Here is a 25,713-nt window from a genome sequence, read left to right as displayed (position 1 = left end):
CCTGAGACCACAGTTTCCTCATTCTTGTGGTCAAGGGGATTTCTCAGCCCAACACATGTGTAGAGAAGGTCCTCAGTTGTCCCCTAAGGAATTCCGGATAACACAACTCTAGGGGAGGGGCCAAAGGAGGGAAGGGACACCAGCCCATAATATGTCCTGCCAACCTCCCAGAAACCTTTGAGCTGATCAGGAAGGAACCTGAGTCAGGCCAAATATGGGCACAAGCAAGATGATTGGCTAGAGAAAACCTGGAAGACTGCCCCATATATGCGATCTAAGCCACCCCTATTGGGTGCAGCTAACTCTGCGAGTTTGCCCATGTGCTCTTCTGCATATACTTTGCTTCTCATAAATGCTGTATCTGCTTCACAATCTTGGTCTCTTTGCTGAATTCTTTCTTCAAAGAAGACAAGGACCGAGGTCCTTTTACCAGCCATTTCACTGCTGTAATCAATAGGAATTTTTACTGCTTTGATTTTTCTGCTCTATAAGTTCAGGTTTTTGTGTTTTCTGTTTTTTTTAGGGTAAAAAGTGATCCATATTGTTTGTATCAATTTGAACAACACAGATGCATGTAAATTGAAGAGTACGTAGATTTTTTTTCCAGTCCCATTCCTCAGTTATTATTACTGTTGATATTTTTGCATTTAGCGTTTCAGGTGTCTGTTCTTTGTACTGTGCAAATATGCGTTCCCAGTTGTTGTTGTTATTGTTGTTAGGTTGCTATAGTATGTCAGTTTTTTCTGCAATTTTCTCCTGTTATATAAAGTATTGCTATCTTTCTATATATTATGTTTAATGTTTAGGATGTTACAATATTCACATTTGGTGCACAATTTTTCCTTCTTTGAAAAATGTTTTTTAAATGAGATTCTTATACATTTAAAAGATATTTTGCATTTTTTTTTCACTCCATGGAGTTATCTACTATGAATTTTTGACATGGAAGTCCATTTGGTCACTCTCAAAAATTGCTTTGAGTAGATTATTCAGTAAGACTCGTAGAGTAAAATTACTGTCTAATTTTTCCCCTCTAAGTTTTCAGTGACTTTTGCCATAGTCCTTCTTAAAGGTTTTATATACATTTAATTTTTAAATATTTACTTCACATTTTGTAGTATGAATGTATATGATCATGAACATTTAGATTATTTTTCACTAATATAGTTTTGTCGTGAATATTTGTGTATATATATCTTTTGGCAGATGTGTGTGTTTGTAAAATAGATTCCTAAAATTGAAATTGTATCACAGGTTATGCACATTAAAAATTAAATAAAATAACTTTTCCTAAATCTAAATAGTATATTCTTTTTATATTGGTTAGGTCAGCATAAATGAATGTATTTACGTAAATGAATATGTTGACGAATTAAATAAATGTTCTTTGGAAATCATTATTTATACTTTTAATAAGTAAGCGCAAGTTTCTAAAACAGGCTTTCTAACAGATGTTATTTTCTATAATGGTCATATAGTCTCAAGATACTAGTAAATACTTCCTTGAACTATAAAAATGATCTTTTACTATTGCATGAAAGTTCTTGCTTTTTTAGTAAACAGATATAGAAACTCAATTTTACGATCATAAGAGGGAATAAGAATAATATAAATTTTATTCCTTCTCCTATGTAAACATTACATTTCTTATATAAATGAAGACTAATTGTTAATCTAGTGCTTTGCAATTCCAAAGGACGGTAATTGCGTTTCCATTAGTTTACAGGTTTTTAGCAAGGCTTCCGCTTCAGTAAATAAACTTGTCTCTGGTTTTAATTTGAACAAAAAAGTGAAGTTAAAGGTGTTTGGGTTTAATATAATTTATTTCCACATTTGAGTGTCTAAAATGTTTCAGGCATTTGTTAAATATGTCATTGTTTTTTATATGCTTTCTCTTTTTAGTTTTTACTAAAAGGAAAATTAAAGTTTAAAAACTAAATTAAAATGAAATTAAATTAAAATTTAAAAAGAAAGGGAAAATTAAATTAGGTAAAACTCAAACTGGTCTGAAGCTTATATGTATATGTTTGTCCTTTTGCTCTTCTTTTTCTTTAGTACTGCTTGGGAATTTGAAGGTCCAGCTATCATCTACTGTCCTTCTAGAAGAATGACAGAACGAGTTACAGCTGAACTTAAGAAACTGAAGTTAGCCTGTGGAACATACCATGCAGGACTGAGTATTACCTTAAGGAAACAAGTTCATCATAGGTTCATGAGAGATGAAATTCAGGTGTGAAGATTGATCATCATTACTGTCTGTTCCCCATAGTGGAAACAGATATTTCTCTAATATTTATTTACAAGATCTTTATTGAATACCTTCTTCTTCTTTTCTTTCCAGGAGGGACAATAAACTTTTTTTTTTTAATTTTTTTTTTTAGTTAAAAATGTTTTAAATTTTTTTAATTTAAATTTTATTTTATATTAGAGTATAGTTGATTTACACTGTTGTTAGTTTCATACTATATATAAAATAGATAACTAATAAGCACCTACTGTGTAGCACAGGGAACTCTATTCAATACTCTGTAATGACCTATATGGGAATAGAATCTAAGAAAGAGTGGATATACGTATATGTATGACTGACTCACTTTGCTGTACAGCAGAAACTAACACAACATTGTAAATCAACTATACTCCAATAAAATTAATTAAAAAATTTCTTTAAAGTTGGAATTGAATTTCATAATTTAAGTCTAATCGTGAAAAATACTCATTTTTCGTTTAAAAAATTGAAAACCAAAAAGGTATATAAAAACATTTCAGGTGTACAGCCAAGTGATTTATTCATACATATACATTTGAATACCTTCTTTCTGATGAGCATAAAGCAGTCACTCTGATAGAATCAGTATATAATGTGGGAGATAGATATGTAAGAAAACTATTGCAGGCTAGTATAAATGGCAGCCTGTACATAGAATAGTGTTTAGGTGCACAGAGGAGGGAATGCTGGCTGTTAAGTTAGGTCGTGTAATGGGGTTGGTTCACCCAGGAAGAAGCAATCTGAATAGAATCTGAACAAGTGAATAACAGTTTGTCAAGTGTGCAAGGCCAGGAGGTGATGAGGGAAAAGGAATAGGTTATAGCATTCCAGGAAGAAGGACTGGCATGTGCAAAGGCACTGTGATATGAGAGAGCATACTGGGTTCAGGAAATTGTGAGTCGTTTGCAATGGTTGGAGAAAAAGGGAGTATGGAGTAGGAAGGGCACAAAGTATAGGTAAAAAGGCAGGGAGGAATGGTGGAGACTCGTAGCAAAAGAGTTGAATGGGTTGTTTGGCCAGGTTGTAGAGGGTCTTAAAACTTGCAGAGGCAAGCTGGGATTGGTGTGAAGTTTCTCTAGTTTTTCCAGACTACTTTAGCCATAGAATTCTTTATTTAAGTGAAATTTTATCTAATAGGTAAAGCAGATTAAAGTAGAATCATTCTTGTTGAAGTTGATGTGAGGGATGAAGGGGTCCAAGAGCTTCCCTATCTCCAAGTCAGTCCCTGGGGGTATTTTAGAATGCTCTGAGTTCTGCAGAACAGAATTTGGAAACCACTGTGACAGACTACTCTATATTTTTGAGCAAGATAGTAGTATTATAGAAACATTAGACTGGGAGCACCAAGTAGGATTGATCTGAAGGAGAAAAACTGAAGAAAGGAAGGGTATTGATGAAGTTATTGTGAAGTGTTACAGCTGAGATTCATATAATGACTGGAATCCTGTTTCAGTGGGTGTCATACAGATTATTTGGGAAGATTTAAATTCAAGCCATGTGAGTAGGTTTAAATCAACACTATCAACATCATTTCCACACCCTGTCGCTCTAAGCCTGGACTAGTCATCTCAAATTGAGAAGAACTTAACTTCTGCTTTGCATTTTCTGTCAAATAGGTCATCCGTTTCCTCTGTATCTAGATCTGTCTATGCAGTTCACTGTGCATTGTCATGATGCAATGCATACCTGCCTGAAGGCATCTGTTCTCTTTCTTCCTCTTCTTTCCAAAGTTAGGAACAGCTATCACAACTGCCTGGAGTAGAGATTTTATCCAAATTCTTAAATGCTTACATGTTTATTCTGTTATCTCTGGAGCTTGAAAAGTATCAGATAAAATTTATTAGCTGCTGCTTATTGAATCTTAACAATGAATCTTCGAGCCAGTAATTGTCCAGTTGTTTCTTCTATCTTGGTGTATTACTAATTATTCATTTAGATAGAAACATCTCCCAAAGATATGAGGGAGGCAAGATTTTTTTTCTTTCCTATTATTCATAACCAAATCTAACCACATTTGGATGTAGATTTGCATTTTGAGTTTGTGACCATTCATTCTTTTAATCCTGACTTTTAGTTTTATGTCCTTTTGTATTTTATTTGCCTTTTCATGATGGTTTGAATTCCTTTCCTTTCTGGAATGAGGTTATGAATAAATTATTGGATAAAATATCTTCATTTACACCTGAGTGTCTATAAGGATATTTTGAAAATCATGTCTGCAGAATAGGTTGATCTCATCTAAAAACAGTATCATATGATGAAAATTAGATCTTAAAAGTTCTCATCATACAAACACACATATACACACAGACACAGATACATACACACACAGTAATCATGTGAGGTGATGGAGGTGTTAAGTAACCTTACTGAGGTAATCAATCATGTCGCAATATATATGTACATCAAATCATCATGTTATATATTTTAAACTTACATAATGTTATATTTCAATTATATCTCAATAAAGCTGGAAAAAATTGAATAAGAAACAACATTTAAAAAAGAAAAATTGGAATTATTATATTGCTTATTTACTCTTAAATACAGTAAAACTGCCTAGTTTTATTCACTCAGAGCTTTTTCTTAATATTATTTCCATCCCTATATTTATTTTTCTTTCATCTTTCTCATATTTCCCTTTATTTGTCCTCCCTCCCTCCCTTCCTTCCTTTCTCTTTTTTCTACTCTTGGTGCATCGTAACACATTTTTAAAAATGGCACTTTAATATTTATCAGTTATACACACACATAGTTTAACAAACCAAATCGTTCTCCAGTGCTTACAATGAAAAGCGTCAGCCCCTCATTTTTTCCCCGCTTCTTTTTCCTACTCCCAGCTCTTTTAGCTTATTAGTCTTTTGGTGTTTGCCACTGTATCTTGCAATAATTTGCTTATACTGCTGCTACTTAGTTTATTTATTTATTTGCTTATGAGATTTAGGCATTATCTCTTGTTTCCCTACTATGAAAGATGAAGATGTAGCTCTTTCACATCCCTTCCTGCCCTTCTCACCCCATCCAGAGGTTTCTACCCCCTTCACTTCCAATATTAATATCATAATTTTGGTTAGATCAGTATGTATATTCAAATATTATATATTTATGTATTCTCTATAAATGTTTTTTATCTGTAAGGCATGTAGTATATTTACAGTTACTTGTACATATTTTGTATTCTTACTATTAATACTTTAAAAAAAAATTTGTGTAGTTTTTTTTGGTGCTTACCACTAATTTTTCCCTAAGATTTCCTCTAGTCATGTAAATCTGATCTTGGTATACTCATTCATATTAGCTATTCTACCAATTTTATCCTTTTAAATATGCAGAGATAAATTCATGATTCATTCTACCATCTTTAATGAGAAGCTTCCTTCTACCTTAGAATAATGCTAGAAAATATTAAGATACTATGCAGTCTTGAAACTTCATAATATTATCCCAAAGGCTCATTTAATATAATAAATAGTTTAAGAGCCTCTTTTGTGTCTTGTACTCATATGCATTCAGAGAAACCACTTTATTTGCTTCTTTTAATAGAGAGGGAACAAATCCTATTTTATGGTCACCATTCCTTAATCTGTAAATTGGGCAGATAATCTTTTAATCTATAAGCGATTGGCTGAAATTATATTAAATTCAGTTTCATGCCATGACTTTAGTTAACTAATGAACTAATTATTCTTACCAAAAGGTAAACATGTAAGGTTTTAGTTCTACTAAATGATTGTCAAACTATGTTGTTATTTTATTCTCAGTGTGTAATAGCTACCATAGCTTTTGGAATGGGCATTAATAAAGCTGACATTCGCCAAGTCATTCATTACGGTGCTCCTAAGGAAATGGAATCATATTACCAGGAGATTGGTAGGGCTGGCCGTGATGGACTTCAAAGTTCTTGTCATGTACTTTGGGCTCCAGGAGACATTAACACAAATAGGTAAAAACATTTATTGCTTTCACCCTTGCAGATTTCTTTCTTTCCACCTAAGCTTCGAAAGTATTTGAGACAACATTCAAAATTTAAAGTAATGTGTATAAGTGCATTTAAAACCAAAAGAAAACAGAAGACGTCTAAGAAGAACTTTGCGGTGTGTTGCTACCCAGAGGAGATGACCTAATTTCTTCTATACCTCATTTAGTGTGAAGAGTTAACTAAAACAGCACTATACTGGGAATGTAACGTAGACCTTATGGAACACTTTTTAATATTGTTCATCAATGAGCTGTTTTTCTCCTCAGGTTCTCTCAAGTTTTGATATGTCTTCAGCCATCGTTACTTTAGATACCATTTATTTTGTTTTTATTTTTTTCTTCTCACGCTGCCATGGTGCTTATTCTAAATGACTTCTACCAATCCCAGTTTGTCTCTAATTACCATTTTTGTTTCCTTTGTTAGTTCTAGGAGAGCATGCCAGCTCTCCTTGGCAGTGTGTGAATGATCATGTTGCCCTGTACTGACTGACTGCCATGGAAAAAATATTGTACTTAGTGTTTAGATACAGGAAAACCATTCCACTGACATACTAAAGAGGTATCTTGTTGGCACTTATGTTCTGTGAGATTGATATTGAAAGGAAAACTTCATCTTGCAAAGTTTTAGGGGCAGGGTTTACCAACTTATTCCTTCATCCATAAGAAAAAAAATTCAAGAAAAAAAACCTATACGTGGTAACTGATGGACCTGCCGAGGTGAGGTGTTTTCAAAATGCACCTCCCTGTAGCTACATAAGTTGAGCTCTTGGGTGGACCTGTTAGCCCATCTTATTAAAATGATGAGATATCTAATACAGTTTTTGTTTTTATTTATTACTCAACGATGTTTTTTGGAGTACTCACTATGTTCCAAGCATTATGCTTTGTGCCGGGGATCCAATGATAAATAAAAGCAGATATAGAACCTGTTTTTATAGAGTTTACTGTATAATGGGAATGGCAGGTCTTAATCGCAGAAGCATACAACCGTGGATACATAGGGTTCACTTTACTGCTCTTTTGTGTTTGAAAATTTCAATAACCAAAAGTTTTTTTGAAAAGGATCATGCAAATTTGTATAAAATTATAACTGTGTTAAGTGCTATGAAGGAAATTTGCATTGAGTAGTGAGTATATTATGGGTGTGTGTTTACCAAGTTATAAAGGTCAGATAAGGCTTCCTTGAGGAAGTAATGGGTTAACTTGAGATATGAAAGAATAGGGATTAATTAGGTAAGAATGTTTGCTATAAATTTTAAGCTTCTTTTAAGAGTAGTCACTAACTTTTGCTTCTTAACATACAGTCAATAAACCATCTTCTTAAACAGAACAATTATTATTTTCCTTTTGACACTGGTGTCTATGTGAAGCTTTTTATAAACTAATTTAAAATAATTGGGGTAGAACACAGCTGTGCATGCTACAATTAAATTTGGGATTGCATCAAACATAAGTTGATTCCTACCAGTTCTGATTTTATTTGTGCATTGTGTTAAAGATGCTGAAGACTTAACAGCCCAAGTTTTATATTGTGGCTTGGCAGGTTCATCAGTAGATATAGTTCCTGTGTATCTGAGTCTCAAAAGATATTTTAAATGGTTATCTCATTAAGATTTAACAGGGAGTAACAGTGATTAGTAATCAAATAGTGTTGCCAGGAAATCCATTCTTGAATCTTTAGTACAGACAGGTTGTTCTTTGCATCCATATTAAAGGAAATAAAACTATAGGGTTAATCAGCATTAAAAAAAATTTCAGCAAGGATTGAGGCCCGGATCTCTGCCATCCTTGTGACAAACCTCTTCTATTAGAAAAAACAAAGTTTTAGAATAAATGGAATAGCTGGTTTTCAAATGAAAAGATCACTGTAATTCACGAAATTTTTAGTCTGTCTTATGCTAGAATCCTGTGACTGAGAGAAGAAAGTTGTCCAGTCATCAGTGTAAATATGCAATTTTATATTTTTTATTGGCAAAGTCTCAATGTCTGCACCTGCCATTATTTAAAACAGTCAAACCCAATAGTTACTGTAGTCTTTGTTTAAAGGGAATAATTTGCAAATTAATCTCAGTTTAACAAATCTTCCACTGGCTCCACCTGATTTCTATGGTATTGTTTTTAGAATATTTCTTCTTTTTCAACTTGTTTTTATTCTGTGGAATATTATACTTTAACTATTTTGATGGTCCTAAAAGAAGAATAAATATTCATTTGATTTGTTGTTAGAGACTTGTTACTTTATTTTCTTCAATTTGTTACTGAAGCTGATGAGATTAGTTAAATGTAGATCATGGGAACCAAACATAAGGGAAGGTCTAGCTCTCTGAGTGTGGGCATTGTTTCCTTTGTTCTTTCTATCTGAGGAGAAAGAGGTGAGCTAAACAAACAAAACAGAGCAAAAAAGGGAACTAATATTTAGCCCATGAGCTAGGAATAATGAGGTTAGATAGTTAACCTAGGAACTAGAGTCAATCGTTGGAAGAGACTTTTTAGGGAAATTACATGGAAAGGCATGGTGTTTGGTGGTGTCAAATGATAAGAATGTTTTTGAATAAGAGATCATTTGTGTGTCCAGACTTTCCAGAACTCACTTAACTGGATTCCCTGTTGGTGTCATCCTTGAGAATTGTACAGAGGTATTTTTATCAGTTAGAAGGCTGTATAGTCAAAACATGAGTGATGAGGATCAGTATTATCACTTAGATCTTGTGGATAAATTATTGTTTTCTTTTGAAATATTTGAAACCTATTCAACTCAGATTTCTCTTTATTCTCGGAAAGATATGCAAAGACTATTTGGAAGATTGTCATCATCTGATATACGATAGTCATGGAATTTCTTCACAGGAGAGTAGAATTAACAGATTCAGGATGAGGTATAGCAGCATTAACTTAAAAAAAAAACATGTCTTTAGTGTTATTTTAAAAGTTTATATAAATTCAGTATTATGGGGAAAAAAATGGTTAGAATTGTTTGAGGAAGGAACTTAATTCTGATACTTTATTGGTGTCCTATAATACCCCATAATACAAAGAGGTAGTTTTTAGAGGGCTGAGAAGTTCTCTGAAGAGCTAAAGTGATGAAGGCTCATATTTAGATCATGAGTCTTTTTCAGTATTCCTTATATAGATTAGATGCCTTTAGTTTCTCATATAAAATAACTTAAAGAATAACCTTTTACTGGGAAAAGGTAAAAAATTCACGTATAATAGAAAGATTGCCAAAAAAGCAAGTAGCATATAAGTCAAAATGAAGAACTTTAGGGTTTTAACAGTTTTTCATAGGCAGCTAAAAAATTGATGCTTGGACATGGGTAGAATTCTTTCAAAAGTAATTTTCATAAAAATCAGAAAAATGCTTGCCTCTTATGGGGGCATTGACTGGGAAGGGACACAATAACTTTCTGAGATGATAGAAATGTTCTTTATCTTGTTAGCACTGTGGATGTTATAGGCTATGAAAAATAAACAGGAATAAATAAATGAAATAAAACTACTAATACAATTTTAATAGTACTGTGGTATTTTTAATTGACAGGCGCCTCCTTAGTGAAATATGCAATGAAAAGTTTCGATTATACAAATTAAAGATGATGGCAAAGATGGAAAAATATCTTTATTCCAGAAGGTGTAGGCGACAGTAAGTATTATTTACTTTATATCAGTTAATAACAAGTATTTATAGATAATACTCTTAAGAAAAAAGTTTTACAAAGTAATTAGAAGTATTTAAAAAATATTTGATGGTGTTACATATGTGCTGAATTTTTAAGGCAACTTGCTTTGTGCCTCAGTAAACTGAAGCCAAATAATGAGGTCTCAGCTGAATCAATTAATGTTGATTTCACCTCATTATTTTCAACAATGAATTTAACATATATGTTTTTGTTCTTTTATTTAATTTAAAATTTTCTCTTGGGTAGACTCATCTTGTCTCATTTTGAAGACAAACAGCTACGAAAGGCCTCCTTGGGAATTATGGGAACTGAAAAATGCTGTGATAATTGCAGGTCCAGGTAACGTTTTCTTCTTCTAGATGGACATTCTAAAAGTCTTTGTTTCTCTTCCTTTGCAAATAATTTTCAATTGAATTTTTGTTGAGTGATATGTATTGCAGTTTTTTTAAAACAAAATAATGAATTTATTTATTAAAAAAGAGGACAAAGCAAACAGTATTACAATCTTTTACTTTTATAAATAGATAAACCAATTAATGGTAGACCTAAATCTAAACGTATCAATAGTTATATTAAATGTAAATGGTCTAAAAATACCATTTAAAGGCAAAATTTGTTAGAATTGGTTTAAAAATATGACCCAACCAAATGCTGTCCACAAGAAATCCACTATAGGTATAATTATATAGGTAGATTAAAAATAAAAGGATAAAAGCTGTATACCATGAAAACATTAATCAAAAGAAAGCTGGAATTGTTACTTTTAATGTCAGATAATGGAGACTTTGGAGGAAGAATATTAGCAGGGATAAAGAAGGACATTACATGATGATAAAAGAGTCAGTTTACCAATGTATCAGTCAGGGTTCTGCAGAGCAATACATGCACATATGTGTACACACACACGTGCACACACACACACACACACACACACACACACAGAGGTAATGAGAGAGGGAGAGAGAGGTTAATTTTAAGGAATTGGCTCATGCAGTTGTAGGGGTTGGCAAGCCTGAAATCTGTAGGCAGCCTAGCAGGCTGGAGAGTTGGGCAGGGTTTCTACATTACAGTTTTGAGTCACAATTCCTTGTTCTCCAGCCAGTCTCAGGCTTTGCTCTTTAAGGCCTTCATCTGATTGGATGAGACCTGCTCACATTATCAAGGGTCAGCTCCTTTACCTAAAGTCAACTGATTGTAAATGTTAATCCCATCTACAAAATACCTTTATAGCAACATCTAGGTTAGTGTTTGGCCAAATGACTGGGTACCATAGCCTAGCCAAGCTGACACATAAAGATAACCATTATATCCAAGAACACCTAATCCTACATGTGTATATACTTTAAAAAGAACTGACAGAATTGAAAGGAGAAATAGAGAAATCCATAAGTAGAGTTGGTGACTTCAGCATCTCTCAGTAATTAATAGAGCTAGTAGACAGAAAATCAGTCAGAAAATAGAAGAAATGGAACAGGACTGTCAGCAAACTGTCTAATTGACTTTTATAGAACATTCCACCTAACAGCAGCAGATACATGTTCTTTTCAGGTGCAGATGGAATGTTCATGAGAATAGACTCTATTCTGGATCATAAAACAAACCTTAACACATTTAAAAGATTTGTATTTATATAGAATACATTTTCTAACTAAAATGGAATGAAACTAGAAATCAACAGCAGAAAGATAACAGGAAAGTCTCCAAACACTTGGAAATTAAGTAACACACTACTAAATAATCCATTAGTCAAAGAGGAAGTCTCAAGGTAAATCAGAAAATATTTTGAACTGAATGAAATGAAAATACAAAATGTATGGGGTACAGCTAAAGTGATACTGACAGGGAAAATTAGAGCATTAAATACTTACAGTAGAAGAAGGGTTTCAAATTAGTAATTAAGCTTCCACCTTAAGAAACTAGCAAATAGGGGTAAAGAAAACTAAAAGGAAGCAGAATGAAGGAAAGAATAAAGATAAGCACATAAATCAATAGAAAACAAAAACAGTTAGAGAAAACCAATGAACTCAAAAGCTCATTCTTTGAAAAGGTCAATAAAATTGATAGAAAGTTCTAAAAAGAAAAAAAAAAAGAAGAAGAAGAGACACAGATTACCAATATCAGGAGGGAGAGAGGGAATTTCACTCTAGCCACAACAGACATTAAAAGGATAATGAGGAAACACTATGAATAGCTCAGTGCACATACATTCAGTAATTTAGGTGAAAGGGACCAATTCCTTGAAAACCTCAAACTAATAAAACTCACTCACACACACACACACAAAAACAACAAAAAAAACCCTCACTCACAATGAAGTACATAACCTGAATAATCCTACAACTGTTGAAGAAATTGGATCCTCGTTAAAAACTTCCGAAAATAGAATTCCCTAGCCCAAATGGTTTCAGTGGCAAATTCTACCCCCCAAAAAGAAGAAGTAATGCCAGTTCTACTATTTATGTGATATTCTCTCAAACATAAAACTGCACTGTAGAGATGAAGAAAAGATTAGTGGTTGCCAGAGATTAGAGGGATGGGGTCGAGGTTATGATTACAAAGGAATAGCACAGGGAGTATTTTGCAGTGATGAATTTGTTGCATGTTCTGATTGTGGTGATGGTTAGAAGAATCTATGTGTTTAAATTTGTAGACCGTAACACACACGCATAGACATACAATCAATTTAACTGTATATTAATTGAAAAAATAAAATACAAATGGTGTATGTAGTTGAGCTAACCATATACTAGGTGTGGTAGCTGTATTACTGTTAGACAAACGGAGTTTTATTAGGGATGGAGATGTTCTCTATGCAGTGATAAATGGTTCCTCCACCAAGAGGACAGAATTGTTCTATGCACCTTAAAAAAAAACCCTACAACTATGTAAAGCAGAGACTGACAGAACAGCTGGAAGATATCAACACTTCCACCATCAAAATAGGAGAGGTTGATATAATTTTTAGTTATTGGTAGGTTAAGCAATCAAAAAATTAGGAAGCAGTAGAAAATCTGGTCAATATGGTAACAAGTATGATTTATTGGACATGCAGTACGTAGAAGCCTTTACCAAGCAATTAGAGTAATGTATCTCAAACATTTTTACTTCATGACCCACATAGTTAATGGCTAATTGAGTCTAGGTTCTGTTCAGAACCCTAAGGTCTCAAGGGATTAACCTTCAGCACACCTATAATCCATTTGTAGCACACGGGCTGGGAAGCGCTGAATTAGAGACTACACTTCTCAAACATAGATGGCATATTTATAAAAATGAACTATAGGGACTTCCCTGGTGGCACAGTGGTTAAGAATCCCCCTGCCAATGCAGGGGACACGGGTTCCAGCCCTGGTCCGGGAAGATCCCACATGCCGCAGAGCAACTAAGCCCGTGCGCCACAACTACTGAGGCTGTGCTCTAGAGCCCATGAGCCACAACTACTGAGCCCATGTGCCACAACTACTGAAGCCCGTGCGCCTAGAGCCTGTGCTGCACAACAAGAGAAGCCACCGCAATGAGAAGCCTGTGCACCACAACGAAGAGTAGCCCCCGCTCGCCACAGCTAGAGAAAGCCCGTTCGCAGCAATGAAGACCCAACGCAGCCAAAAATAAATAAATAAATAATTAAAAATTTAAAAATGTACTATATATTAAAACAGTGGGTGGCAAACTATGGCCCATGGACCAAATCCATTCACTGCCTGTTTTTGTAAATAAAGTTTTTTTGTAATACAGCCATGCCCTTTTGTTTATATATTATCTATGGCTGTTTTTGCAGAGTTGAGCTAAGTAGTTGTGACACAGAGATTGTCTGGCCCACAAAGCCTAAGCTATTTACTGTCTGGCCCTTTATAGGAAGAGTTTTCTGACCTCTGTACTAGACTGTAACCTGTCTCAAGTTTTCAGTGTATTGGTTTCAAACACACCACATTTTCTGGCCAGAATGCAACAGAATTAGAAGTAAACAAGAGGATAAAAAGGGAAATTCTCATTCATTTGGAAATTTAAAATAAGGCTCTAAAGTAACTCGTCAATCAAGGAAAAAACTCAAACTGGAAATTAAAACATTTTTAGAACTTAGTGATAATTACAGCAATATACATTAAAACTTGTATGCTGCAGCATAGGTGATACTTGGTGGGAATTTGATAGCTTTAAATACTCGTATTAGAAAAGAAAATTAACGAACTAAGTAGCCTACTAAAGAAGTTAAAATAGAGAATAAACCTAAACATAGCCTTTTTTTTCCCTAAAAATATATTATATCTAGAATACTGACTATATTCTTATTGCTATTTCAAAGATATTTATTATAAAGAAAGCAAGTGAATTAGGTAGTTGAACTATATTAGTTGATTTTCTCTGAGTCCTTTTGTTCTCAACATGCCATAAAGAATTCTCATTTGTATTAATGAGAATTAATACAAATGAGAATTTCATTAATTTGTGTTAATGATAATTTCTACCCGAAGGATGGCTTAGGAATTTAACTTCTAAATGGACTTACATGAAAAGCTTATAATCTTTGGTCGTATTTTAGAGTATGACTTTAACAACTTCTTGCATAGGAGATGTGTTTTTTCAGTTCAGAAGTTTTGCGGCAGGGGTGGGGGTGGGCAATAAACCTTTTCTTCCATCAAATCCTAACACAAAAGTCCAGTATTTATACAGTCGATCAAGTGGAGCTATTTGAGCTGTAATCCTGCGTTCTGCTTGCTTGAACCTGTTTCTCTCTATGGCCCAAGGTACCTCCTGTGAAACTTGGATCCTAGGGCACTAACGTCGAGAACCATTAATATAACATACCTGTGATGCTATATTATAGTTTATATTTCATGTTTTACATATTTTACATGCTCTCGGCTGTATTGAACTTTATTTGTAGCTTCTGAAGCAGTTGGCACATTTGAGATATTTTTTTACTGGGCTAATTGTTATACTAAATCTTTTTATTTCTAAAGGTACATGCCTTGGCTAAGCTTTCTTTACATATTGTTTTTATTTAGATTGGATCGCTGCTTTTCCATTGATGACTCAGATGATATGTCACAGGACTTTGGTCCACAAGCATTCCAGCTCTTATCTGCCGTGACCATCTTAGGCGAAAAATTTGGAATTGGGGTTCCAATTTTATTTCTCCGAGGATCTGTAAGTATGTCTGTGAGTCACCTTCAAAGTTCTTTTACTCCCATTACACTTTTCTTCAGAGGTTTGCTGTTTTACCATTGTAGCTTTGGCTTTAGTTATCAGAACTCAGAGAGTCATATTAAGTTCCATTTAAGCACTGCGTTCATTACCTTTGACAAAACCTGTGTGTGTCATTAAGACAATGCTTCCAGGCTGTCTGTTTCAGTTTATTACATTGCAGTTGGATGAATCTCTGGACTGGTCTTTTATAGGATAATTAAGAAAAGTTTACTTTCATTGTGTCAAGGGGCAGGTAGAACAAATTTGTATCTTTTGGTGCCTTGTGAAGTGGTACATTTTTTGAGAAAAATTTAAATTTCAGTGATTATTTGTAAATGTCTAAGTTCAATAATAAAATTTGGTAGTATATTTTTTCTTTCCTTCTATTTTATTTCTAATCAGAAGTATTTAAAATTCTAAGAAAGTTTTTTTTCTTCACCAATGAATAGTTAATTCTGCTACTTTTTTTTTTTTTTGAGTGATTCGTGTGCCAGCATTATGCTAATAATTGCAGGTACAAATATGAGTAGGTCATGACCCTTACAGCCAAAGAGCTTTTTCTGTAGTCCTTTTGTTTATATGATTTCATTCCTGATTTAGAAGTCTGTAAAGTTAAGTATTATATATTGACGTTAGTTGAATAAACCAAAAATGGGAGATAGAATCCTTTGCAACTACGTATATTTATTAAAAATATACTAAAAGTAGAGATTAAAATTCTCACTTTTTTGTATGTAGAATTTTTTTTTTAAAGTTTTGTTTTCTTTCTTTCTTTATCTATTTTACTTATTTATTTTTGGCTGTGTTGGGTCTTCGTTGCTGTGTGTGGGCTTTTCTCTAGTTGCGGTGAGCGGGGGCTACTCTTCGTTGCGGTGCGCGGGCTTCTCATTGCGGTGGCTTCTCTTGTTGCGGAGCACGGACTCCAGGTGCCCCGGCTTCAGTAGCTGTGGCTCGCGGGCTCTAGATGCAGGCTCAGCAGTTGTGGCTCAGAGGCTTAGTTGCTCCACAGCAACTAATGTGGGATCCTCCCGGACCAGGACTCGAACCCGCATCCCCTGCATTGGCAGGCGGATTCTTAACCACTGCGCCACCAAGGAAGCCCTGTATGTAGAATTTTAAAAATAATTTAGGTCAGCATTCATTTCTTAAATTCTCAAATACTTTGTGTAAATATTTACTTTCTGAGTTTTTGTTTTGTTTCGAAAGGGACTTACTAAGTTAGCCAGTTGTGAAATACTTTTAATGAAATGTTAAAAATATGTTAACTTCAGGTACTGATGTTTTTAGATTATGGAGTTTAAAATTTTGTTCTTAAATCTCAAGCTTGGTTAGAAATTTAACGGTAGAAGTGTTGCCTAAGGAACTTCGTTTAGCTGATATGAGTGCTGCTATATTTTTTTAAAAAAAGAATTTAAGTTGCAAGGGATAGATTTAATGTAATTGAGATCTATGAAAATTTCTTGTCTCTGTCATCTTTAAAACCTGTGCATCCCAGCTGAATGTATAATTTATAAAAATTATCCTTGTTTTAATTTGGTGTAATCCAGCAGTATCCAGTATCAACAAATAAGTGGAAGTGGGCTCCTAGACAAACTTGAACTGGTCACAAGACGGATCAGATTTCACCTATTATTTGAAAACCAAGTCAGACCGCTTATATCAACAGTCTCTTCTGGGAGTCTGCAAATTAAGAAGTTTATTCTTTGTGAAATTTTATATTACCCTTGCTAGATAAAGGTGTAAAACTTTTAAAAAAAGTACCACTTAACAAAAATTTGTAGACATTAACTACAGTGAAAATAAGGCAAGTTTTTTTCCCCCAATTTCAGTGATCTTGGTATCTACTGGGATATCATTTTTTAAATTATAATTGTATTTCCTTTGAGAATTTAGTGAATCGTCTACCTTAACTAATTTAGGAAAAATTAATATCTTTATAGATAATTTTCATTTGTAAGATGATTAAGTATCTTAAACTTGAAACTCTTGGAGTTTATTTAAAGAGATAATATTTGTACATATAAAACAAATATTTCAGCAGCACATGATTCTCCTCTCTTACATAGGATGTTTAAAAATAGTATAAATGATTATTCAGGCCATTCAGGTGTTTGTGAATGGAGTTTAAAATTTTGTTTTTAAAGCATAAGTTTTGCTGGAAATTAAATAGTAGAAGTATTGCCTAAGGAACTTTGTTTTAGGGGTCTAAATAGCTCACCACATAAAAATCTTTAAACGCCTTTGTGAATTAAGTATTAAGATATGCAGTTATCTTAATTTTACAGATTAGAAAACAGATACAGTCATTAATTTGCATAATCAGGAGATTAAGTGAAACCTCTTTCCTGATCATGTTATCAAAGTACTAAACCTTATCATGGCTCCAGAATTAGAGAACACTTTTGATAAAAGATGCTTTGACTATAGGCAGCCATTGGAAAACTATTGTTAGTTTTAATCACCCTTTATAATTTTCAAACTTTCTAACAGGAGAGGGTTATCCGTTTAATTTTTCGGACAAGCTATTTCATCAGGTTGAAATATATTCCTAGAGATAATTATTGTAACTTTATATTTTGGCTTTATTGTTCACATAGAATAACAGTCCCAGAAATGACCTTTTTAAGCCCTGAAGCGGCAGCTGTGAACTTCCTTGGCCTGTAGGAACTGGGAAAGAGGCAAAAGAAAAAAAAAATTAGTTAAAATATAGACAGAAACTATGGACTTATATTGTACTTTAAGAACACAGGAATCTACAACTTCTAGAGTTAAGAGTTTATAACTATTTTTTACTGCTAGTTATTAAACTTTTTTTTTTTTTTGGCCACGCTGCATGGCATGCGGGATCTTAGTTCCCCAACCAGGGATCAAACCCGTGCCCCCTGCAGTGGAAGCGTGGAATCCTGACCACTGGACCGCCAGGGAAGTCCCAAAACATCTATTTTTGTGTGAGCCACTGTACTCTGTTTTGTGGGGAATTCAAAGCGGAATTAGATGAGACATCATCTAGTATGGAAGGTGTTACTTGAGAATAAATAAGTATATTGCAGCATAAAAAGAGATCGAGGACATATGAATAGATATAAAGTATTATTTAAGTTCTAAAGAGAGAGTGCTTGTTAATGGCTGTGAAACTAGAGAAGTCTTTGTTATGGTATCACTGGCGCTTTCTATTCTGTGGATGATAAGAGGAGATTTGGGCATTCAGAGCCGACCAGAGGGAAGAAGGTGGAGAGGAATGTGGCATTCCCAGCAGAAAGAACTACCACAACAAGCAATTGTGATTTTTAAAGAAGTTAATTCAGAGAAGTGGCAAGTTCGTTTGTTTTCTCTATCAGATAATAGTGCGAAGATTTGGCTTTTATTAGAAAGTGATCCTTTGGGACTTGTGCTCTGGCCAGTCGGCTCTCTTTATTGTAACACACATCGATCCGTTCATAGGTTTCCAAACTCCCTGATGCATCCGTTTGGTACCCTAATTTTTCCAACCTGCTTTTTAAAGGAAAAGAATGGGTTGATAATTTCCATTTTTGAGACTTTGTCCCATAGAAGTAGACTCTTAGAGCAAAAGGATTATTTAACTCTACCACCTTATTATACAACGGTTAATACTAAGTCCCAGAAAGTTAAATGACCTGTGTCATGTCAGGTCATTACTTTGTGCCAGAAGCAGGATGAGCGACAGCTTTCCTAACTACCGTTCTAGTGCTATGTCTGTCTTATTATGCTGTTCACATGCAGTTTTAAATTTGTATTTTTTGGTTGAATGATCTAGAGATACTAGAATGAAGATTTATGATTGGTAAGGGATATGTGCATGTATAATTGTGCACTCCTTAAAATCAGTGCCCAAATCCCTATATCCGCTATGGCAGCTTTCTCATCCTTAGCAGTTTTACTTTGTCAGTGGGTTAACCTGGAAAATTAAGTTAACTAGAACATATAAGTAATTAATGGAAGATGCCTCGCTCAGAGTAAGAAATTGTTAGACATTTGTGGTTTTTTTAGACATTTGTTGTTGAAAATCCTTATTCTGTTTTTTCAAAAATATTACTTGGGTAAATTTGGATTTCTCGTTGAAAAGGGAATATGATTTCTTTAAAACAAAATGATCTGTGTTGAAGAGCAGAAACATTTCGTTTTGTGTATGGTGATTGCCATGGAAACATGACAGTGTAAATTTATTCACACAGTACACAGTATTCACAATGATTATTGATCATGAGGGAAAGGGACAGTTACCCCTACTGATTAGAAGAACATCTCATTTCTTCATATCAGCAAATGTGTTCATTCACTTCAGGTTGTTTTCTGCTTACGAAAGGGAAGGCTAGAGGAATAATTTTTAGTGTCCAGATTGCTAATAAGTACTAGTTAGGCAACTTAATATCTTTGGTGTTATTAGTTTGCAAGCAATAGATTCTCCTACTATAAAGGTAAGCCCCCAGCAGGTGTAGAATGCCATTACAAGTGTTCTGGGAAAACTGACTCGATACTGAGTCAGGGCTTTTGCTTTTATGTTAAGGAAGGCAGGCTAAGTTAAAGGATCAGCTGTTAACTCATAAAAATAAAGTTAATATTATTGAGCCAGGCTCTGTCCTGTCCTGGTTACTCAATCTTCACGGCATCCCCAAGAGACAGGAAGTATTATTATACCTGTATAGCAGCTGAGGAAATAGAAGCACAGGTAAGTTAAGTAACTGACTTGACCAAAATCCAAAAGCTAGTAAGTACTGGAGCTGTGACTTGAACCCAGGTGGTCTAGCTGCACTAACTACAATCAGTATATGTGTATATGTGTGTATATTGGTGTCTGTGTGTGTATATATCCCTGGTGTAGTGGTCTGGAGGACTGTGTCCTAGTTGTACCTCTATGACCTTAGGCTACCACTTAACATCTTTGAGCCTCTGATTGTCTGTATCTGAGTAAAAATGACTAGATAGATCAATGAGCTCCAGTGTTGCTTCCAGATCTGAAATTCTATGATGTTTGATTTTAAACATTCTACACAAATCAAACCAAAGTCAGTTAGTGTAGGTAGTAGAGGTTGTTATGGAAAAAGGTGCCACGTTGTACGTGGGTGTTTCTGTTTCTCTGAATCTTGTTCTAGTACAATTTTTGTAAATATAATCACCATGATACTAAAGCTTTATTACTTAGCTATTTTAATACAAAATTCAATTTCAATTTTTATTTTTAGAATGCATGTTACAGACCCTGTTAACTAAACCTGTAAGAAGCCTGTGTTTTAAAAAAGCTCAGTGTATCTAGGCACTGATGTGTTTCTGATGGGAACTTTCCTTATCTAATCTAATTTCAGCCTAGATTTCTTTATATTAGGGATCAGTCTTTTTAGGTTATTTCACTTGTATTCACATTTTTAACATTCCAAAATGATAAACTTGTAACCATAACATTTTCATCACTTGAACAAAACCAATACATTTGTAATATAGTGAGGCTTATAGTGCCTGAGTTATGTCTGCTGGAACTCATTCTGTATATTCTTTTCATTTTGATCCCTGGATTTGAATATGCACTGATTGTTAAACCATCATTAGAGTATAGATGAAATATAAAAATGTTGAGTGACAGGATGTGCCTATTTCTAAAATTTTAGATTGCATTTCATATTGAAAATTTTAGAATACAGGAACTTCTTGACATGCTCAAGGAGTGAATGTTTTTGAAACATGAATATAACCTAAAATACAGTATTTGTTATGAAGCTCATGATCAGTCTAGCGAATTTAAACAGAAAGGTATTTATTACTGGGTGTTAAGTGGCTTAGAGTATTGTTGATAAGATTATACTGCAAAGTAATCTGCCATGGAAGCAGTTGCCTCTTCTGAGGTTAAGAATTTATCTGTCAGTGCCTGACCCCAAACTGCACTGAATAGGGAGCTGTAACAATCGGGAAGGTTCTACTTCTGCTTGATCTGGGAGCTGCCTTCTATAATCTGTATCAACAGAATGAATGTCTCCTGTTACTTAGGAAGCTACAAGCTGTATGCTAGGTTCTTTGCTAACACTTTCTCATAAAAAGCAAACCCCTCCACAGTCATGCATACCTGCAAATATAGCAAAGTAGTGCCCTTTGCCTCACTTCCTGTGTGTAGATGTCATGCAAAAATACCTTTGTTTAGTGGAACTTAAATCACATCCAGAAGCCTAGTTGAAAGAAAGTTTGAGAAATAGTGTTTGTAACTTCCCAGATTCTGTGGTAGAAGTCACAGTGGAGGAAGGGCAGAATGACCCTCGAATTACAATCTGCTATATTCACCGCAAATACATTAGATAGGAGCAGTTCTCCAGAAAGCGCTATGTTCATATAGTACCATACACATTTAAAAGTAGTATTTAGATGTGTAGGATGGATGAAGGAGGTAATCAGGGACTTCCCTGGTGACACAGTGGTTAAGAATCTGCCTGCCAATGGAGGGGACACGGGTTTGAGCCCTGGTCTGGGAAGATCCCACGTGCCACGGAGCAACTAAGCCCGTGCGCCACAACTACCGAGCCTACGCTCTAGAGACCATGAGCCACAACTACTGAGCCCGCGTGCCACAGCTACTGAAGCCCGTGCGCCTAGAGCCCGTGCTCCACAACAAGAGAAGCCACCTAGAGCCTGTGCTCGGCAACAAGAGAAGCTACCGCAATGAGAAGCCTGCGCACCGCAACGAAGAGCAGCCCCAGCTCACCGCAACTAGTGAAAGCCTGTGCGCAGCAACGAAGACCCAACGCAGCCAAAAATAAATAAATAAATAATTTTTTTAAAAAGGGGTAATCAGAGGGCAAAGTGAATAGAAAAAGTTCTCTGTGGAGAGTGAAGGTGGGGAGAGTCATTTCCATTAGAGGACAAGAGAATTGCATATGATGGGCTAGCTTCCCCAACATTTCTAGACCTTGATGGCTATGAAGAGTCTCCGATCGGAATCCTCTGGTCACTTAGGGAAAAATATCTCAAAAGCATCAACTGTCTAGCATGCACCTGCTTTTTCTGATATATCTCAGTGAAGCAGCTAAATCAGAAATGATCAAGTAAACTTTGCTGAAACATCACGGACCGAAAGCACAGTAATGACAACAACGCAGTGGAAACCTGAGTCTTGGCACTGCACTCACTGATTACCAGCTATGGGTCACACTGCCTTTAACACCCATGCTTCAAGTCTTGAGCTGTAGATTTATGATCACGGTTTTCAAACAATAATGTGAGTATGTTAATAAAAGGTCTAAATAGCAAAGGTTAAATATTCCAAATATATCCAAACCTATGCATTGGGAAATGCATGTGATTTATATATGAAATTTCCTGCCGTTATTTAAAACAGAAAAGGAACACTATTTTGAGTGTATTTATTTGTGACTTAAGTAATCAGAGCAAGCAGGAGGGGTATAAAAATGTCGTAGGTTTTTAAAGCAGAAATTTAGTGTTAAAGCCAAAGAATCAGTAGACGGTTTCGTGTTTTACATCTCCTGTTTAATTAAATAAACATTTTAAGAAATTGATTTTATTCCTAATTTCAGAATTCCCAGCGTCTTGAAGATAAATATCGCAGTCACAATTTCTTTGGCACTGGCAAGGATCACACAGAGAATTGGTGGAGGGTTTTTTCCCATCAGCTCATAACTGAGGGATTCTTGGTAGAAGTTCCTGGGCAAAGCAAATTTGTAAAGATTTGCACCCTTACAGAAAAGGTAAACAATGTAGAAGTCTGCCTGTTTGGTTTAATTTTCTCACTGTGCATTAAAAGATTCTTCTTGTGTTCAATAGGGTAGAAATTGGCTTGCTAAAGCCAAAACAGAATCTCCTCAGAGCCTTATCCTTCAAGCTAATGAAGAACTGTGTCCAAAGGAGTTTTTTCTACCAAGGTTCATTTTTCACTTTTTTTTTTTAACTTCTGGGTTTTCTGTTGTTTAAATGATTCATTTTATACCAATTTACAGGTACCACACAAAGTAAATTGAGTAAAGATAATCATTTTTGCATACCTCTTTTAGTCAGTTTGGGGGTGGGAGTCAGTAGGGAGAATGATAAATCATAGAACACTGTCTTGGTGAATAGGAAGTGGATGACTGTAGTACTTAGAAAGCTGCTCTCCTGTTGATTAAAGAATTGTATAGCACAGGGAACTATATTCAGTATCTTGTAATAAACTATACTGGAAAAGAATCAGGAAAAAAAAGAATATAGATATATACATACATATATGTATAACCAAGTAACTTTGCTGTACACCTGAAACTAACACAATATTGTAAATCGACTATGCTTCAATTAAAATAAATAAATAAATAAAATAAAGAAGCAGCATTGAGTTCAATGTTGAAGACTCTATATTCCATATTTCCTTCTTATGTATAGAGGACGGGAAAGGAATACACGTGTTGCCTACTTTTTAGTACCGTTACATGTTATCGATCATTTTTCAATTTTTTTTTAATTGAAATATAATTGACATTTAACATTGTGTAAGTTTGAAGTGTACAAGTATTGGTTTGATACATTTATATATTGCATTGTGATTATGGCAGTAGCATTAGATAACACTTTTATCACATCACTTGAATAGCACTTCTTTTTTTTTTTTAATTTTTATTTATTTATTTATTTTATTTATGGCTGTGTTGGTTTTTCGTTTCTGTGCGAGGGCGTTCTCTAGTTGTGGCAAGCGGGGGCCACTCTTCATTGCGGTGCGCGGGCCTCTCACTGTCGCGGCCTCTCCCGTTGCGGAGCACAGGCTCCAGACGCGCGGGCTCAGCAATTGTGGCTCATGGGCCCAGCCGCTCTGTGGCATGTGGGATCTTCCCAGACCAGGGCTCGAACCCGTGTCCCCTGCATTGGCAGGCAGACTCTCAACCACTGCGCCACCAGGGAAGCCTGCACTTCTTTTTTGTGTAGAGAACAATTGAGATCTAGTCTCTGAGCAACTTTGAAGTTTATAATACAGTATTATTGACTATAACCATTATGTTGTGCTTTAGATTATCAGTTTTACTTTTAAACTTAAAAAACTTTAAAGAGTTTTAAATCTAGACTTTGAAGAGCTTAAGCTCTTTGGAGGGGAAAAATCAATTTAAAAAAGCATCAGTTCTAAAAGAGTAATATAACCTTATCTGCCTTTCTAAGAGTGGAGGTGTGATGATTCATGTATTAGATAATTACATTTTAACATTTGAGATAATTTTATTATTTTTCAGGTCTAAAGCTGTATCTTCTGGCACTGAGCAACATTCCTCTAATCAAGTACCAATTAAATTAACTTCAGAGGTTTGTTTTTATTAAAGAGATGGTTCTTATTATTTCATTCTTTATTGATGCAACTCCTGTTTAAAATTTTTCTGTTTTATTTCCACTCAAAGAGGAAAATGCCATCTATAACAAGACATAAAATGTGGAAAGAGAAATGATATGAACAGAATAAAATATGCAATATATGATTTCTGGGGTTAATAGAACAGTTAGAAGTATCTGAGAAAGTAATGTTTTTTTTTTTCTTTTAAGCCTATTTTATAACTCATTTGGCTTGGATATTATAACACTTTTTATAATATCTTTTTTTGGATATTAGAATACTTTTAGTTGATGGAAAAATAAGCCTGATTCCTAAATGTTATCATTACAGTTACATAGACACATACACATACACAAAGCTTTTCCTGCTTTGTTTTGGATCTTAGGTAACTATCACAGATTAAATACTTATCCACAGGCCAACTTCCACTAATGAGGATACTAGGGTGATGGGGTGATGGAAAAATGTGCTGAATTAAATTTTCTGGTGAACTTTTTCTGCTTTATTAAAGTATACACAATGTAATTGAATCATTTTTGTGACTTTGGCTCTTGCTATATCTCTAAGAATTCTTTTGATCATATATTCTCTATAGATTTGGGAGGAATGGGATATTACATTGCATTTCTAACTGCCCTAGAAGTTGATAATTCATGAGCTTATTTTCAGATGATTTATTTGATGAGTAGGTTAGTAAAAGGAAAAATTATTGTAATATTTTGTATCTTATTTTCTTCATTTTTAAAAGTTTTTTGAAACTTCTCTCTTTTTTTTTTGAATGGACCTTTATATGTTTAAAAGCAGTCCAGCTTGTATAAGATGTATTCTTACAAAGCATGTGATAAAATTTCTTCTGGGAGTAACATTCCTCAAAAAAGGTACAGAATTCACATTTTTATTTTCTATACTCACTTTATTTGCACTTTTTCTCATTCTTTCCTAGAGAGAAAGGTCTGTCAGATGTTGGGCTATTTCACTGGCAGAAGGAAGTTAAAACATAAGCCTCTGGTATTATAATTATTAAAGCAGACTTATAAAATGATAGTTTTAATGTTAATTTAATAGCTAACACTTCTGGGCATTATTATTTGCCAGACTCTGTGCTAAATGCTAAGCATTTTATAAGTAATATCTCATTTAATTCATATAGTAACCTATGAGTTAGCTACTATTATTTATCCCCATTTTACAGTTGAAGAGACTAAAGGTTAAGAAGTTAACTAACTTATTAGGAGCATCCATCTAATAACAGAGCTGACTTTCAGATCTATATTTGTCAACCTCTAGCATCTAAACACTAT

The 25,713-nt window shown here is 34.5% G+C and overlaps 1 protein-coding gene across 7 annotated transcripts in view; it reads left to right on the top strand.

Annotated features, from left to right (window-relative positions):
- Positions 1 to 25,713, top strand: part of WRN (WRN RecQ like helicase) — a 123,269-nt gene that overhangs the window by 76,305 nt on the left and 21,251 nt on the right. For 5 of the 7 annotated variants that reach the window (XM_057537149.1, XM_007174070.2, XM_057537150.1 and 2 more), the window contains 9 exons: positions 2,056 to 2,230; positions 6,031 to 6,212; positions 9,786 to 9,887; positions 10,171 to 10,263; positions 14,931 to 15,072; positions 22,644 to 22,814; positions 22,891 to 22,988; positions 24,318 to 24,387; positions 25,214 to 25,290. In XM_057537149.1, coding sequence (XP_057393132.1) covers positions 2,056 to 2,230; positions 6,031 to 6,212; positions 9,786 to 9,887; positions 10,171 to 10,263; positions 14,931 to 15,072; positions 22,644 to 22,814; positions 22,891 to 22,988; positions 24,318 to 24,387; positions 25,214 to 25,290 — 1,110 coding nt within the window. The remainder of the gene's footprint in view (positions 1 to 2,055; positions 2,231 to 6,030; positions 6,213 to 9,785; positions 9,888 to 10,170; positions 10,264 to 14,930; positions 15,073 to 22,643; positions 22,815 to 22,890; positions 22,989 to 24,317; positions 24,388 to 25,213; positions 25,291 to 25,713) is intronic. The other 2 variants (XM_028164502.2, XM_007174071.2) reach the window with 2 other exon arrangements.

Source organism: Balaenoptera acutorostrata, chromosome 21 (assembly GCF_949987535.1).
Source record: "Balaenoptera acutorostrata chromosome 21, mBalAcu1.1, whole genome shotgun sequence".
In the NCBI taxonomy this organism is placed as follows: Eukaryota; Metazoa; Chordata; class Mammalia; order Artiodactyla; family Balaenopteridae; genus Balaenoptera; species Balaenoptera acutorostrata.
Note: the sequence above shows the minus strand (reverse complement) of the source record. Positions and strands in the feature narration are given on the sequence as shown.